Source organism: Haliotis cracherodii, unplaced genomic scaffold (genome assembly GCF_022045235.1).
Source record: "Haliotis cracherodii isolate W230 unplaced genomic scaffold, xgHalCrac1.p SCAF_6, whole genome shotgun sequence".
NCBI classification, from domain to species: Eukaryota; Metazoa; Mollusca; class Gastropoda; order Lepetellida; family Haliotidae; genus Haliotis; species Haliotis cracherodii.
The window spans coordinates 53,668,764-53,685,041 of NW_027266319.1; the positions used below are offsets into that span (position 1 = coordinate 53,668,764).

The 16,278-nt window shown below is 39.3% G+C and overlaps 1 protein-coding gene across 1 annotated transcript; it reads right to left on the reverse strand.

Annotated features, from left to right (window-relative positions):
- Positions 1 to 984: 984 nt before the first annotated feature.
- LOC139444797 (mitochondrial inner membrane protease ATP23 homolog) lies at positions 985 to 8,862 on the reverse strand. The gene is made up of 6 exons (XM_071225758.1): positions 8,627 to 8,862; positions 7,953 to 7,998; positions 7,339 to 7,420; positions 6,436 to 6,570; positions 4,002 to 4,091; positions 985 to 2,052 (listed from the first exon to the last, which is right to left on the reverse strand). Exons 1-6 carry the CDS (start codon positions 8,847 to 8,849, stop codon positions 1,855 to 1,857), a joined length of 774 nt encoding a protein of 257 aa, XP_071081859.1. The 5' UTR covers positions 8,850 to 8,862; the 3' UTR covers positions 985 to 1,854.
- Positions 8,863 to 16,278: the final 7,416 nt, after the last annotated feature.

A 16,278-nucleotide genomic window follows, 5' to 3' on the forward strand; every position in this document is an offset into this window, starting at 1 on the left:
AGAAACAAATGGTTTCACTTTGTAATCATGTTGCATGCTGTGGTTATTTAAGTGAACTGCTAGACTTTTGTATCATGCTTTATATCAGTAATACATAAAAATGAATGAAGATTGTATTTAACAGTTGGAAATCTATGCACCATGTTTCTCCGTCCCTGGTAAAGACGAGTTGATTAAGTGATTGTTTAGAAACGTGTGAACTTTAGCAGTAATGTGCCTGGCTTGCTGGCCAATCCAGGGAATTATTTGTCATGTAAACAGCGGCCACTTTCCTCCTTAATTTGAAGTGGCCCAGTCGTCTGAGGTGCTGCAATTTCGCTGTGCAGAGTTGTGTCCCTTGGGCATGTCAGAAACCTATGATTGTGGGTTCGAATCCCAGTTAGCCTTGATTGTTCTCGGTTTGTCAGCACCATACCCGTGCTCGTGGGTTTCACCAAAGTGGTAAATGTCTGAGACCAGCATCACTTCGGGCTTTCCTCCCACATTAAGCTGACACGTCGTGATATAACTGAAATACTGTTCAAAGTGTTGTTAAATCTTACTCACGCCCTTATTTGAAAGCCTAGTCATCAACACAAGAAGGGTACTGAAGATGCAAATAGAGAAAGTACATCCTCAGTTATCCAGTTTGTCAAAATCCCATTATGATAGATACAGCCTTCATATTCTACATTCACGATGGTCTTATGAAAACATTGTGTTATTGAACTTTTGAGTAGCCTCTATGAAACTTGACTATATAGGCTGCTTTCAAGATGATGCAAGAAGCACAATTGTGAGATTTCTTTGGATCAGTAATTTGCCACTCATCTCATCTTGCACAAGTGTCTTATCAGGATCTGTGTCTGCAACACTGTTACATGAAATCAAATCAGCATTCATTTTGTTTTGACATCCATGCTTGTGATACATATGACATTTACACATTTGTACCATTACTGCGGGTTCAGTAATAAACACACCTTGATTTTGTAATTTGTCTGTTTATTTCATAATAAAATGTGGTCATAAATATATTATCTTAATGTGTGAATGCTTAATCTTCGTGCTTTGGTACAAAGGTCCTTGTGGAGTACAAAGCATATGCTACAGAATGTGATACACTAGTTCAGCCTGAAAGAAAATGGACGACACCAAATATTTGTGCACTCTTCGGAATAACAAGTTATATCACAATGTTCAAAGTCAGCATATGAACGTATCATTTCACAGTTGCATTAGCGAATCCATACATCTCTTACAGATCGTCTTATACATTTACATATTTATTCAGGGCGGTCGGGTAGCCTAGTGGTTAAAGCGTTCGATCGTCACGCCAAAGAACCGGGTTCGAATCCCGACATAGGTACAGTGTGTGAAGCCCATTTTTGGTGTCCCCCGCCATGATATTGCTGGAATATTGCTAAAAGCGGAGTAAAAACCAAACTCACTCACACACTCACATATTTATTCATGTGTTTAATTTTGCCAGCGGTAGCCATTGTACACTGGTGTGAGAGTGAACATTTATTTATGCAAAGTCAGCAATATCACAGCTTTGTCACATCTGTGACAAACAACACTACATTACCTGGGCCCAACAGTTGGAAGTGAGACATGAGACCAACATAAAAGTCCAAGTATAAGCCTAAGCCTCACTTGGTAGACATTTTGATACATAGTCTTGACCATGGAAACATTGGCAAAAGCTAATACAGATTTAATGCTCCACATACCAAGAACTGGTTGTCCGCAGTTAAGCAGAGGAACCTGACCTGTCACTGGTCAAATTCGGCCCTTACATACATCAAGTACACGCATACACGGTCCACTAGATCAACTGAAGCACACATAAAATCCTATCCCAGATGCCTGCTATCCCGTGTAACCATAATACGCTCCTTCAATAAGGGCTCGGTCCGGATCCCGCGACCCCTTCCGTGGCCGCCTCCCAACTGGCTCCAAGTCTTTGTAACACTTGTCAAACACACTGTCCACTACTTGGCTGGCCTTCTCATGGGTCACGTTCCTCACCATCAACACAGACATGATGGCTTTTGACTTGACACACTCCTACAACACACAAACAGTGTTTTCAGTTTAACGCCACATTCAGTAATATTTCGGCAGTCTGTAAATTATCAAATCTGGACCAGACAATCCAGTGATTGACATCATGCGCATTGATCTACACAATTGGGATCGATGACATGCATTAACAAAGTCAGCGAGCCTGACCACCCAATCCTGTTAGTCACCTCCTATTTAAGCATAGGTTCCAACAATCATAGGCTAGGAGAAAGGAGGTGCTTGCAAGGATGACTTGCACAATCAAACCCTTTAGTAAAAACACTGCACTTTGGACAATTCTTCAACTCCATAACAATTAAGCATTTACAAAAAAAATTAACTTCACTGGAAACAGGGTTTCACTGAAAATATTTTTATTTTAAAGCTTTTATCTCAGATTATGAATATGTCACTTTTTTATTCTAAAATGAATGTATTTTCAGTAGTTTCAAAACATACCGTATTCGACGTAATAAGCGCCCAGGGCACTCTCAAAATTAGAAATAGGGGGCTCTTATTAGAATATTATTTTGGTGAAAAAAACAGAGTTTAAAGATAAATTTCATGGTTTATGCTGACAGCCTAAAATGTTTATATACGACAGATATATGTTTCCAGAATTTATTTACCCATAATTAAGGGTGCATATAACACACAAGTGCGTAATATACGCGAATGAATAAGTCTTGTGTACATTGATCAATCGGAAGGGGTGCTAATTGGGTTTGTTCACTAGCCAATATATTAGCAAATATCGCCGTGGGTGCTTATGAGAGCGGGGTGCTTATTACGTCGAATACGGTATATTCCCAATATGTATCTGAACTAGGCAAACAGTCCTGTGATTGATATTATGAGTAACGACCCATGCCGTCCAGGTACGTTGACATGCAGATGCAGGTCATCGAGTTTGACCACCCGATCCAGTTAGTCGCCTCTGTGTTTAATTTGTTTAATGTGCATTCCAAATTATTAATAACAAACTGATTTTGCTGGTTACCTTAATAAGTTATAAGTCAGATTATCTGGACTTGATTAAATTGTACTAACTTCATTCATCAAGTGTCGAGGACATAACAAGATAGTATCAAAACCATTTAACATGTTTAAATTTGTTGTTATTATATCAAGGTTCTTACCATATAGATAAATAAGTGTTAATGTCAGCATCAGAAACTAAACATTTTAGTCCACTAGTCCTCACAACAAAAGCATATAGCAAAAATCCTGAAAGATGGCAAATGTCTACGAGTCCTTATGATACCTCCACTATTGTGCAGTTTGGCAAAGGTGGGTGGTGGTGGTGGTGGGTGGTGTCCAAGATTATTGCACTTATATAGAGACGTGCATGCACGTGTGTGTGTTTGAGTGGCTGCTTGAACTAGTCGGACTGATGCTGATTTATAGTGCTAGCTCACTGAGATACCATGCCGCAGTTTAACATGAATACCCCACTCAGACACAGTATACTGACTCCGAGCCGACCAGTCCTTGTTTTAGCCCCTTAATGCCGAGCGCCAGACATCTTTTAACGTCTTTTGGTACGACGCGGCCGGGGATCGAACCCCGGACCTTCTGGTCAAATGGCGGACGCTCTACCACTAGACCACGGAGGCGATCAGTTTGGCAAAGGACTATAGGATTAGTGCCAATTTCTATCGCTGAATGTGTGTGTGTTTTTATTGCTTAACTTTAATGCCAAAATGCTAACCCCAAATCCCATTACTAATATTAATACAATCCAGTGATTGATATCGAGGAAAAAATCCATGCTGTCAGGATTCATTGACACGCAATCAACCAAGTCACTGATCCAGTACCTCGTCTCTTATGACACGGATAGGTTGCTCGGGACCAATTCTAACCCAAAAATCCCTACAGGTTATGAATAAAAAGAAAACTGCAAAATACTAAAATGAAGACATGTGTTCTTGAATGTCTGGAGTACAAACCTGATGTCTTTGCTTGATGTTCACTGGGGAAGCATCTCCGGATGACACGGCCGCCATGAAGGAACAGTGCATGATGTTGGCAGCTCGAATCTGGCACAGAGACAAGCATCTGTTCTAACAACCTGGCGATACGAATATCATCCTCTCTATCCCCAGGGCACACATTTCGATGAACCTATACTAACCCCAAACCATTCTCGTGGTTCTCACAATCTCAAATTAGCCGTACTTGAGGAAAATCAACGGCGGGTAATTTGTGATCACAAGAACAACAGGAATGGATCCCGGGGTTAGTATACCTGTGAGGTTTACCTGAATGCGAGCCCTGGAGATAGAGGATGTATAAATATGTCCTCATCTTCACTTCTCAGTCACCAAAACAAATCATATCCTACATGAACAGTATTTAATCACCTCCTAAAAATGTGAACCCTCAAAAGTGTTCATGGCCATGAGGGTTGATAAGAGAAATCATGAAATTAGTTCTAGTCAAAATGAGCACTATAGCAACAAATCAAGATTAAAACATAATTGGTCATATCAAAACTAGTCCACAGCTCATTCTGGATGAGTGGTTCTTGTAAAACTAGAAGTTTGTCCATTTACTTGCAACAACAGATCAACCCCATCACCAACATTTCCTCCAAGCATAAAGTCTTAAAGACCTTCAGTCCTAAATAATTACTTCCAGATCTTGACTTCAAGATGACTTCAAAAGATCCAACAATTACCGAAGTCTCAGGTTTGAACAAAGTAAAGAGCAGGAGCAACTGGCAAGGAAGGGTACAACCATGTTTAACAATATCCTCAAAGACGACCTTGTCCTTTGATAGACATAGCACCATTACACGTTGTAGGATTTGTAAGATACATGCCAATGTAAAGTTTCATGGCTGTAGAGAAGTCACCATACCTCAGAAACTGACAATGTTAAAATCATGTGTTTCCAAGGGGCTGACCTTGACCTTTGACTAACCTTGACCATAATCTTTTCAAATCAGGGCCCATCCTGGAGAGGGTATATATACCAAGTTTAGAAAGTTTTATCTATCTTGTGACCTTGACATTTTCATGTGTACCAAAAGAATTCCCCAAGGCCATTTAAAGGTAATCCATGGAAGAGTAATCTCATCGCAATAATCTTTCTATGGTAGTAATTAAATAAATCTTTATCAGCGGTAGTCAAATTTCAACAAACTCTTAAAGCAGTCCCCGTTTAAGAGGACTACAAATAACTAGACAAGTGAGAAAACAACTCGACCTAGTAGAGTTTCACCTGTCTCAGACTATCAAATGGCCCTGTACCCATTGTAACCCTGATCGGGCACCTGCTAGAAGATATTACATTAAACGATAATTGTGCACTCTCAGGTAAACTCCTTGGAAATTAACGTCAGTGTTAACATGAGTGAGTGAGGCATTATGATGGTGGTCTGTGTAAACAATCAAGTATCAAATCTGGATCAACGAAACCAGTGATTAAAAGCATGAGCTACAATCCCCATCATCAGACAGGTCACACATGTAACAACCTCATTTTCATTTTACCTGGTTCTTAGTTATATATACTTCTATAACATGCTTATACCCACAATCACAAATGATTCGTAAACACAACAACCCAGCCAGCTTTCATATCTGCCCAATTCTAGTGTTTATAAGTGGTTAAACGTTCCACTCAGCAATATTCCAGCTATACAACAGTGATCTGTAAATAGTCAAGTCTGGACCAGACAATTAGTGATCAATATTGTGAGCACCAATATATGCCACCGAGTCTGACCACCTGATTTATTAAGTCACCTTTCACGACCAGAATAGGTTGCTGAGGAGCAATTCTAACCAGGCATCCTCAAGGGGCAAATCATCTTCCCGAGGCAAGGGAGGTTAGGTTGGAATTAGGTTGGGCTCGATCGTAGCGCCACCAGTGGTTATTATGCGTCATGTCCCTTTGAAGCCTCTCCAACGGACCAATCAGATTCCACCTCTCGTATCACTGGCATTTGCTTCAAACAAAATGTTGGCGCCCTGTCAAGACGATCTGATTGATAATCAAGTTCTATATTGTGATAAAACGGGTCTTACATCTCAAAGTGCATTAAAAACTGCACGAGCACCTTCATTTAAAAAAATGAAAAGATTTGGAAAATATCTGTTGACAATGAGTTGGGGGTGTACATGCTTTGCAAATCCTGCAATCGACTGAAATCTACACGACAGTTTACGAACCGGATTTTGATTTCTTTCCGCGATTTTGACTGAACTATGCATAGACTCGTTCGACCATAATACCAGCCTAGTTCGGCAAGGGTGGAAAGTAGACTTTTATAGTCAGTTAAACCTCTTGCCTCGGGAAGATGGGGGCAAATCTACAGTGCACTCCATCACTGAACTGTATTGTGTGAGTACAACCCAAGCCAAAGGGTAACAGTACCTCGGAGCAGGCAAGATGACGGAGATTTTCAAAGTCGACTTTCGCTCTGCAAGCATCAAAGGCGTGGATGAACTCATGAGCCAGGACATTGCAGCAGATGCTTCTCTTGGTGGCATTGTTCTGACACACAACCACCTGTAACAATAAACAACTGCATCAAAGGAAAGCCAGACTTTTTTTAAACTTGCTTTCACGTCCAACTCCCAAAAGTTGAAATGTGAAATATGAAAAAAAAGGGAACAGTGTTTTTTCAGTCCCCCGATCAGATATAATTAAACTGTGGAAAAGAAAACTCATTTACTGTCACTATCAATATAAATACATTATTTAAAATACTAGAATTGAAAACGGTTGGATATTTATCTTCAAACCTTCATAGCACCACAAATTAAACAAATCCCAATTCCTCGACCCCCACCTTTTTCCCTATGTGCTTACCAGTAACAGTTTTTCGAAATAAAAAAACAATGGAAATCAGATTTTGTTTTATTTTTATTTTTTTAAATCTACCAACATGACCAACCTGAATTTGGAGGCCAAACATCCTTAAACCAAAAGAGGTCTGGCCTTAACAGCACTTTTAAGAGTAACAGAGTGCTGATTCATTCTGAATATTAAAGATCGTTCAGGTTGACCACACACTGTATTCATTTTATCATGTTTATTTTCCCTGACAAAGTATTCAAGGCAACTGGATGTCTCAGCTGGTTTCCTATATATGTAGCGATGGGCCAAGCATAATGAAACAGGTGGAACACCAGTGATCTCGGGGTCTATCCACATTTCAAAAAAAAAAATTATTCAATTTTTACGCGGAAGATGATTTTTTCTGAGGAATACTGTTTTAAAAAACGTGATTTTCCGCGTTTCCGCGGAGATTTCACATCCCTGCACATTACCTACTTGGTTTGTGGTTGGATCAAATCCTCCATTGACTCGCTCGCGGCACTTTTCACAGGAGACATGGCGAGTCAGATCCACTGCACTGTAACACAAACACTGAAACACTGAAGAAACTTCACTGGGGTGAACTGGTGTGATTCAGGGAATGTTGCTTCATGACATTTTCAGCAATTTCACAAGTACATCACAAAATATGTAAAGCAATGGATTCACAATGACAGTCAGGAAACATGGGCAAGAATTGGCCCTTAATACTATATAAATACAATCTGTGGCTTTAGCCACTAGCGTGAAGCCTGAGTCTAGTAAACTTCTGTAACGTTAGCTAACAGTAGTCAACATAAAAACATAAATCACATACATAAACACATAAATCTACTACAAATGTTGTTAGCATGGTAAGAGCCTTGTTTGGGCTAGTAGACTCCAAAGTCTTTGGCACTGATGATGATATTCATTTTTACTATTTCATACCATTTCATTTACTCATGTATGAATTTAACTATGGCGTCATAGGGCTCTGGCCTCCATGTTCAAATGAAAAAACCCTATTCATTGTGTAGGGCAGACTGTCTTGGAAGCATTAACATAGTCGAAATAAAAAGGTATCTCACCAGCCATGGCTTTTCAGGGCTCTCATCATTAACTTGACCATGGGGTCTGCAAAAGATTTTGCAAATATGATGTTCAATAGTCTGACTTGTACATGTTGCATAAACATGTGTGTGTGCAAAAATGAAAAGAAATATCTTAAAATGACAATTTGTATAATCCTGATCATGCTGATATTTTTACAATGTTTACAAATGTTAGAGACTCAATCTCCTTTGGATTATCCAATGACAAAGATGAAATCACAGACAAGGTAGTTTTTGTGACTTTATTGTAATGGTTATCCTCACAATTCCTTATTATAATATTAAATACTTGTGAAGGAAAATCGATGCAACTATTGTATGGCTTGACCCAAATTGTAGCGAAAATAATGCATATTCATGGCCCACCAAGGGTGATTTGGTCAATGAATATGCATCAATTTCGCTGTAAAGTCCTGTGATACCGAGACACATTCTGTTTATAAACTTTATCATGTCCATGGCGAATACTGAGAAGAGAGTTGTCTCCCTTTGATGATGCCCTTGGATGTGCGGTGGTCATGATGAAACTATTTCCACCGACAGTCACAGATATGGCTTTTGATTTATGATTTAGTGTCAGCACATCAAGTAAATCCGATTGTTCGTTAATGTAACAAGAACTTTCTGCTCAGCTGTGTTTTCTCACTCACGATTTTCAATACACCATGCTACGTTGGTTTCGCACTTCAGTTTCTGGCCCGATGTTCGTCCTTGCCAAATGCCTTTCCAAAAGGAGGGTTTTTCCTCTGGCACGCCTCTCTCAGGGTAGAAATAAAACCCATAATCATCATCTTTTGTTCCTTCAAACTTTTTTTGGTCGTTGAGCTTACTTGTGTCCTCTGTCGATGTTTGGCCATGTGAATTCGACGCCATTTTGGATACCTTTCCTTCCCCTGTTTCAGGAGAGTTCTTCGTAATGACTGGGCTCCCGTCTATTTGTTTGAATGCTTAAAAGTTAATGGCGTGTAGCAATAGTGGAACCAGTTAAAACTTTACCTTTTCCTCTTCTTTTTTTATTCAAACAGCAAACAGATATTTTTTTGAGAAAAAGAAGGACATTGCATCGGTTATTGCATATTTTTTAATGCTAGACCTGGATGACAAACTTAGAGATTTCTGTTTTCACATGAAAGAGGTTGAATACACCAGTGGATACATAAATCCTAAAGATTGATGTGTACCAAAATGTTAAAAATGGTGAATGGGGTGTAATGTCACATTTAAGATTATTCTCTTGTATGGCGACATACATGTATGTGAGTGTGTGTGGCTGCTTGAACTAGTCTGGGCTAATTAGGAGATAAATATTTCGTTTTGTAAGATTTGCGTGATGTTATGCTGAATGGATGTACGGAAATTTCATTTGAACACGACGCCGTAAGGCGGAGTGTTCAAATGAAAAATTTCCGTACATCCATTCAGCATAACATCACGCAAATCTTACAAAACGAAATATTTATCGACATTGTAACATGAACGTTAATTAAATCGATATTTAGGAGGAACTAATTTACTGAGCGCATGACACAACAAAACTGTCGTTAGTAATACGTCTCCTCGTGCTCACCTTCGAAAAGATGCATGATATGGGGTGCCGCGAAACCGATCAATGGTTTCGAGGTACTCCAATAATGAGGGTCCATTTTACGAAAGGGGTGGTCACATGTTCAAGCTCATTTCTCAGAAAATAAACAAACAACAGGAAATATCACAAATTCAATTCTTTATCACAGTTCCTCATCTTACTTGTAATTTGTAGTTAAGCGTAACTATGAAATACAAATAATCAAAATTAGAAAAGACGTACATACTGTTTGGCCCCTGTACAAGATAGTGTCAACTCGCCTGAAACTGAGGTGGTGACAAGAGACGTCAAACGTGCGAAATTTCAGACATGCAGCTTAGCTGGGATTGAAAAAAGTTGTTTACTGTTACAGTGGAATAACATATGTGAGAGAGGCCGTGGAAATTAGCAGAAGAATTAACCTGGAAATCACTCACGGGAGCAGTGGACAGTGGCAGGATATTTGTATCTATGACAGGTACCAAATTACGTTCGTTAGCGAGCTGCTCCTGTCTCTGAAAAATGTTCGAATAATGTCGTTTTTGAGACGAGCACGAGTCAATGGAATACGACTTCAACGATTCATCGGATTTGTGGCCGGTAATTCTGCAAATCTCGCGATTCAATACCTGCGTTTGACAGTAAAGTGACGGCAGTTTGCAGTGTGAAATTTCCGGTCTTGGATAATGTTTATGCTGCGCTCAAATGGCGGCCCCCTGATGTGCCTGTGTATGGCAACACGCAACCCAACAAAACTCGATTTTGAGTAAAGTTCTCCCTCAGCATTTCTGACTTCGGCATAAAAGAACCTCAGTCTCTCATTCAGTTGAAAAGCAGGAAGCTCTTCGAACGTGGGTTCAAAACCTCGGAAACCAAGCCATTCTGGAAGTGAAAAGATTGCCGTGTTCAGGGTACAAATGTGACGGTAAGTGGGAGTATTTCGTTATTATTACGGTGTCGTGTTTAAATGAAATTTCCGTATATCCATTTAGTATAACATATCTCAAATCTTACAAAACGAAATATTTAATTTATGTTAACATTTTGGTCAATCTCGTTATATTATTGCCAATTTTTGCGATGACACATTGGTCACGCTTTACATTGCTATTATGGCAATGGTGTAAGGGAGGTAACTCTCGCTGATGTTGATCGAATCTGCGTAGGAATTTTTTTTTATTTGTTTATGTATTCTTTTATGTTTCAATGGCTTACGTCGAAATATTTTAACTCCCAGTAGATTTGGAGAGGTTCCTATCCACGATGTCCTGTACTGCTTTTGTATCAAGGGACGCGAAGCGGTGACTGGACGCTTGAACTTTGGGCTCTACGGAAACGCTGGCTGTATTTCCTAGTTCGGGGGCCATCTCAGAACGGTTTTCAGCTTCAACAGCTTTTTGTGGGTTATAATAAGAACAAAATTAGGTGGATGTATGAAAGTCATTATAGAGTTGCAATAAATGTTTTTTACTCTGTTAAAAATTGATTTTGTTTTGTTTTTTCCTTTGGCCAAGCCCAAGAAAATTACATTATTTATGATTATGATTTTGTAATTAATGGAAAAAGGTAAATTTCATTTACCTTCAAATTCTTGTATTATCTCAGAAAATGTCTCGTCGCCCCATTCACTCAATATTTCATCGAAATCTCCGATGTGGAAGTCAGGGTAAATTTCCATCTGTTCCTCCATGTTGATGATTTCAAAAATAGTTCCATTAATTAATGTATACATACACGGTGATGAGACCCCAAAAATTCAGCGATGTTATGCTCATTCGACAACACTTTTTAACCAATCAGATCAGGGAACATACCTGCATTTATGTTACAATGCCGGTTTTATAATGCTTGCCCACACAGGTGCCATGTGGCGATGCTCCACTCAGACACATGATACTACTCTGAGTCGTCATTGTTTTATCTCTTTAATAAGAGTCGGGCAGGGTAACAACAAGTACCATTATTTAATGTCTTTTGATATATGGTGCTGCCAGGAGATCCAAACCACCAATTCAACACTTCAGGCAGACACTTTATCCAATTGACCATGGAGGCGGTGACTTGTATTATAGGAATACCTCCGGAATGCCTTCCAACTTCTAACTAACACTCAAGGACCAAAACCTCCTTATTGATAGATAGGGCCCAGGGGTCCCAATCGTCTAAGGTGCTGCAATTTGTGTCCCTTGGTCACGCCAGAAACTTATGATCGTGGGTTCGAATACCGGTTCGCCCCCATTATGTTTCTAGGTTTGTCAGCACCATACCCGTGCTTGTGGGTTTCACCGAAGGGGTAAACGTCTAAGACCTGCATCAATTTGGGCTTTCTTCCCACATTAAGGTGACATGCCACGATATAACTGCAATACCGTTAAAAGTGGAGTTAAACCCAACTCACTCACTCACTCACTACTTTCATTGAGAAACATTACATATTATCACAATATAGATCTTGATTATCGATCAGATCGTCTTGACAGGGTGCCGCCATTTTGTTTGAAACAAATGCAAGTGATGGGATTGGATTGGTCCATAGGAGAGGCTCAGAAGGGACATTACTCAAAATAGCCACTGGTGGCGCTACGAGCCCAGGAATTCCAGCCTGGTTCGGCAAGGTCGGAAACTGGACTTTTTAAGTCAGTTAACTCTCTTGCCTCGGGAAGATGATGTAAGGCGATTAAAACTAAGTTTCTGCTTGGTGACCTCATTTGCATATTTATCGGGTCGTGATAAGTTTATCCAGTGTGTTCCAAAGTACCAATGATTCATTGTGTGGAGCAGGCAGACCTATGAGCATATTATTCAATACCACTGAGCAATGTAGTTGCAGTCAGGTTATGAAAAGAAAGAATCCTTCTGTCTGTCATGGTGATTATTTCATCCACTTTTTGTGCCATTTTGGTCACCCAATCCACATTTCTTGGCATAATCTTCATAAACCAAGTCTCTGCAAGGGGCCAGAGTGGGTACAGAAGCTCACCTTTACAATTAGGAAACTCTTCCAAATCTGTAACATGGCAAATCAAATCTTTCTACAGAACATCAGAAATATTTATGAGCAGCAAATAGTTAAGAAAGCACTAAAAAATTAAGCGATTTGCAGGTTAATATTAAAATATCAATTTCTTCCTTCTTGCCACCGACTGCAATTGCTGATGTTGCATGCTCATCAGTTTAACTGGTGCCTTTTATTATTTTGAATTATTAAAAAAAAAAATCAGAATTTTTTCAATTCTTTCTCAACTTAGTCTTAAACGAGGGTAGGGTTCATTTCCAGGCCATAACTTGCAAACCATTCAAAATTTTTCCATGAAACTGCACATATACATTGCTTAAATGGTTGCTTTTGCTATTTTATAATATTTCATCAATTTTGATGTGTACACATATAAGGACTACCTCTGTGTTAAGATCTGAGGACACCTCTGTAGAAGGCTGTATCAGGTGAACCCTGAGTGACCTTTGACCACCCAATTTAAATAAAGGATGCATGGGTTCATAGGTCACAAGTATGGCCTACGTGTAGGAAAGTTGGATGGATAGACAGATAGAAACAAGACCAATTAGCATCTGTGATTAAGAATGCCCTAAAGCATTAAAATCTGCTTTGTTGACTTTACATTCACTTTAACTTCTTTTGTGTAGTATATGTTAAAAATTAACATACAGCTTGGAGTTCAATGTTTTCTGCATGCTGGTGAATGCAAGGTTCTTGTGATTCTCTGCTCTGTAAGGCTAAAAAAACAATAGTCTTGGTTCTCAGGCACTGCCCGCATCATCATAGAGTTTGCCACACATTTAGTTTTTATTTCCATTTTTAAAGAGCAAAATTAAAAATCCTCAAATATTTCAAGTCCGATGGTGGTCAAATACTGTATTCAAGTATTTTACTATACAGGAATATATTTATGTAGGAAGGCCCTTTCCAAGGTTGATTGTTTATTTGTTACACAACTGTTTATTTGGTTACATACTAGTTTGGACATCCCCCACCAAACATTGCCTGAGAACCAATTCTTTTATTTTTTTAAGCCTAATTTGATCAGGACAAAATGGGAAAAAACTGGATTGTGTTTCCTCTCAATCAAAAGAAAGCTAGAAACAAACTGAAAAGTATCCATTTTTATTAAGCATTCATATTTACTTTTTTAACACATTTGTTTGTATTTATGGATTGAACAACAACAACAACTGGATAAAAATGTCAACAATAAACAAACACATGACAACTCCTACTTTTTCATTATGTTTAGTAGGAGCTGGCATTTTCAAGCTGTCCATAGCATAATGGGCACATTTGTTTGAGCAAATAAAACAAAAATTTGTCTGTTGGTACAGAGAATGCAAAATACAGTTTATGGTTCACCGAGGTCGAAAGGTCAAGGGTGAAAAACAACTTTTGGCCATTTTGTATACTGTGTATTTGTGTACTGGTTAGGCAGTTAGACATGCTAATATACATGAATATAGCTTACGTTTTAGGTGCTAGATAAACAAATTTGAAAGCAAGCAGTAACAATCTTATAAGATCAGATCTTTTCCTTTGACACAATACCTATCTGAGCGAGTGAGTGAGTGAGTTGGGTTTAATGCCGCTTTTAACAGTATTCCAGTTATATCGCGGCGTGTCAGCTTGATGTGGGAGGAAAGCCTGAAGTGATGCAGGTCTCAGACGTTTACCACTTCGGTGAAACCCACGAGCACGGTTGGTGCTGACAAACCTAGAAACATAATCGGGGAGAACTGGGATTCGAACCCACAATCATAGGTTTCTGGCGTGCCCAGGGTCGCAACTCTGGACAGTGAATTGCTGCACATTAGAAGACTGGGCCACCTATGCCCCCCTATCTGAGTGAAAATCTGATGATGCCTACGTCGCAGCAATAACAATAAGCATGTTAACACACATCAGTAATAACAAGTACAATATATACAAAATTATTAAAAAAATAATTTATGAATCCATTAAAAAATCTAATAAAGTATCCAAACAATAGAAAATAAAAGTAGCTCAAATAATTGTAGTGAAGTAAAAAACTTCAGGAATGTTGATATCAATGTATACGTTGATAACTGGTGGTGCGAGATAATTTAGTACCGTATTCACCATAGTAAGCACCCTAGTTGCTAGAAAATTGACGAAAGGGGTGTGTATTAAAACCATACCAAACTAGTTACATTATTTGTCAGAGATTAAGCTGTCGTTAAAAAACTTAGTTCTTGATACTATAGAATAGACAGACTGTCAAGTAAAGTTTCGGTCTCAGAAGGGAATGCTTATGAACAATTACTTACAATCTGGTTTAGGAGTTGGTCAGGTGTTGCTTATTGTAGCAGGATGCTTAATATAGTGAATACGGTATTGCTGATTTTAAGTTTTTCCTTCTGTTTAGACTTTGCAGGGCAATCAAATAAGGTGAGGTGAGGCAAAATGGGGTTTACCATCGCGTCCAAGATTATTGCACTTATATAGCGACGTGCATGCACGTGTGTGTGTGTGGCTGCTTGTACTAGTCCAGACTGATGCCGAGATATAGTGCTAGCCCACTGAGATACCATGCCGCAGTTTAACATGAATACCCCACTCAGACACAGTATACTGACTCCGAGCCGACCAGTCCTTGTTTTAGCCCCTTAATGCAGGGCGACAGACAGGGTAACAACAAGTACCATCTTTCAACATCTTTTGATATGATGCAGCTGGGGATTGAACCCTGGACCTTCCGCTCTCTGGGCGGACGCTCTACCACTAGACCATGGAGGCAGTCAATTAAAAGAGAACCTACCAGGTAAATATGGTGAAGTATGGAACTTGTGTCATGATGATCTGTACTGCCAATAGGGTTGGTTGGTTTGTTGTTTATAGCCAGACTCAGCAATATTCCAGCTATATGATGGCGGTCGAGCATAGATCCACGCAATTGGGACCGATGACATGCATCAACCAAGTCAGTGAGCCCGACCACCCGATCCCGACAGTCGCCTCTTACAACAAGCATAGTCGCCTTTTACGGCAAGCATGGGTTGCTGAAGACCTATTCTACCCCGGATCTTAACAAGTCACTGCCAATATGTGTGTGTGATGGTTGAATAATGAACAACTGTTAAAGAATAAATCATCTACACATTGATTTTCACATGTTGTCTACAGAAATGATCTGTTCTGATTCATTTGAGTCAATGTGTTTGAAAATGTTTTGCTCACTGGTACCCTGTTTCCTAAAGTGATCCAAGTACTCTGACAATTGTAATGACTATTGTACGTTAACATGGACTTACGACAGTCGTAGCTAGGGCTGGCTAACGATATAGATCTTAGTGATTGATACTTATTAACTAAATATTGATCAATTATCAATAACTATCGGAGAAGCAACTCTGGGCAAATATGCTAAAAGCTCAGAGACACAACAACATATTTCAAGGCACTGGTGAGTAGTGACACATAAAAGCATGGATCATTTTGTGGACATTTCAGATATAACACAAGTATTTGTCACAATGTGATGAAATGTCCCCCGCCTGTATATACACCATAGTACCAAATATGAAGACAATCCAGCGATTAGTTCTTGAGATATTTCGGCAACACTGTTTTCCAACTCTAAAAGCAGATTTGCCTGCTGTGACCTTGAAAATGGGGTCAAGGTCACCAAAACCGACTGGTGTCTGCGGAGTCTGTATATACACCATAGTTCCAAATATGAAGACAATTCAGCGATTAGTTCTTGAGATATT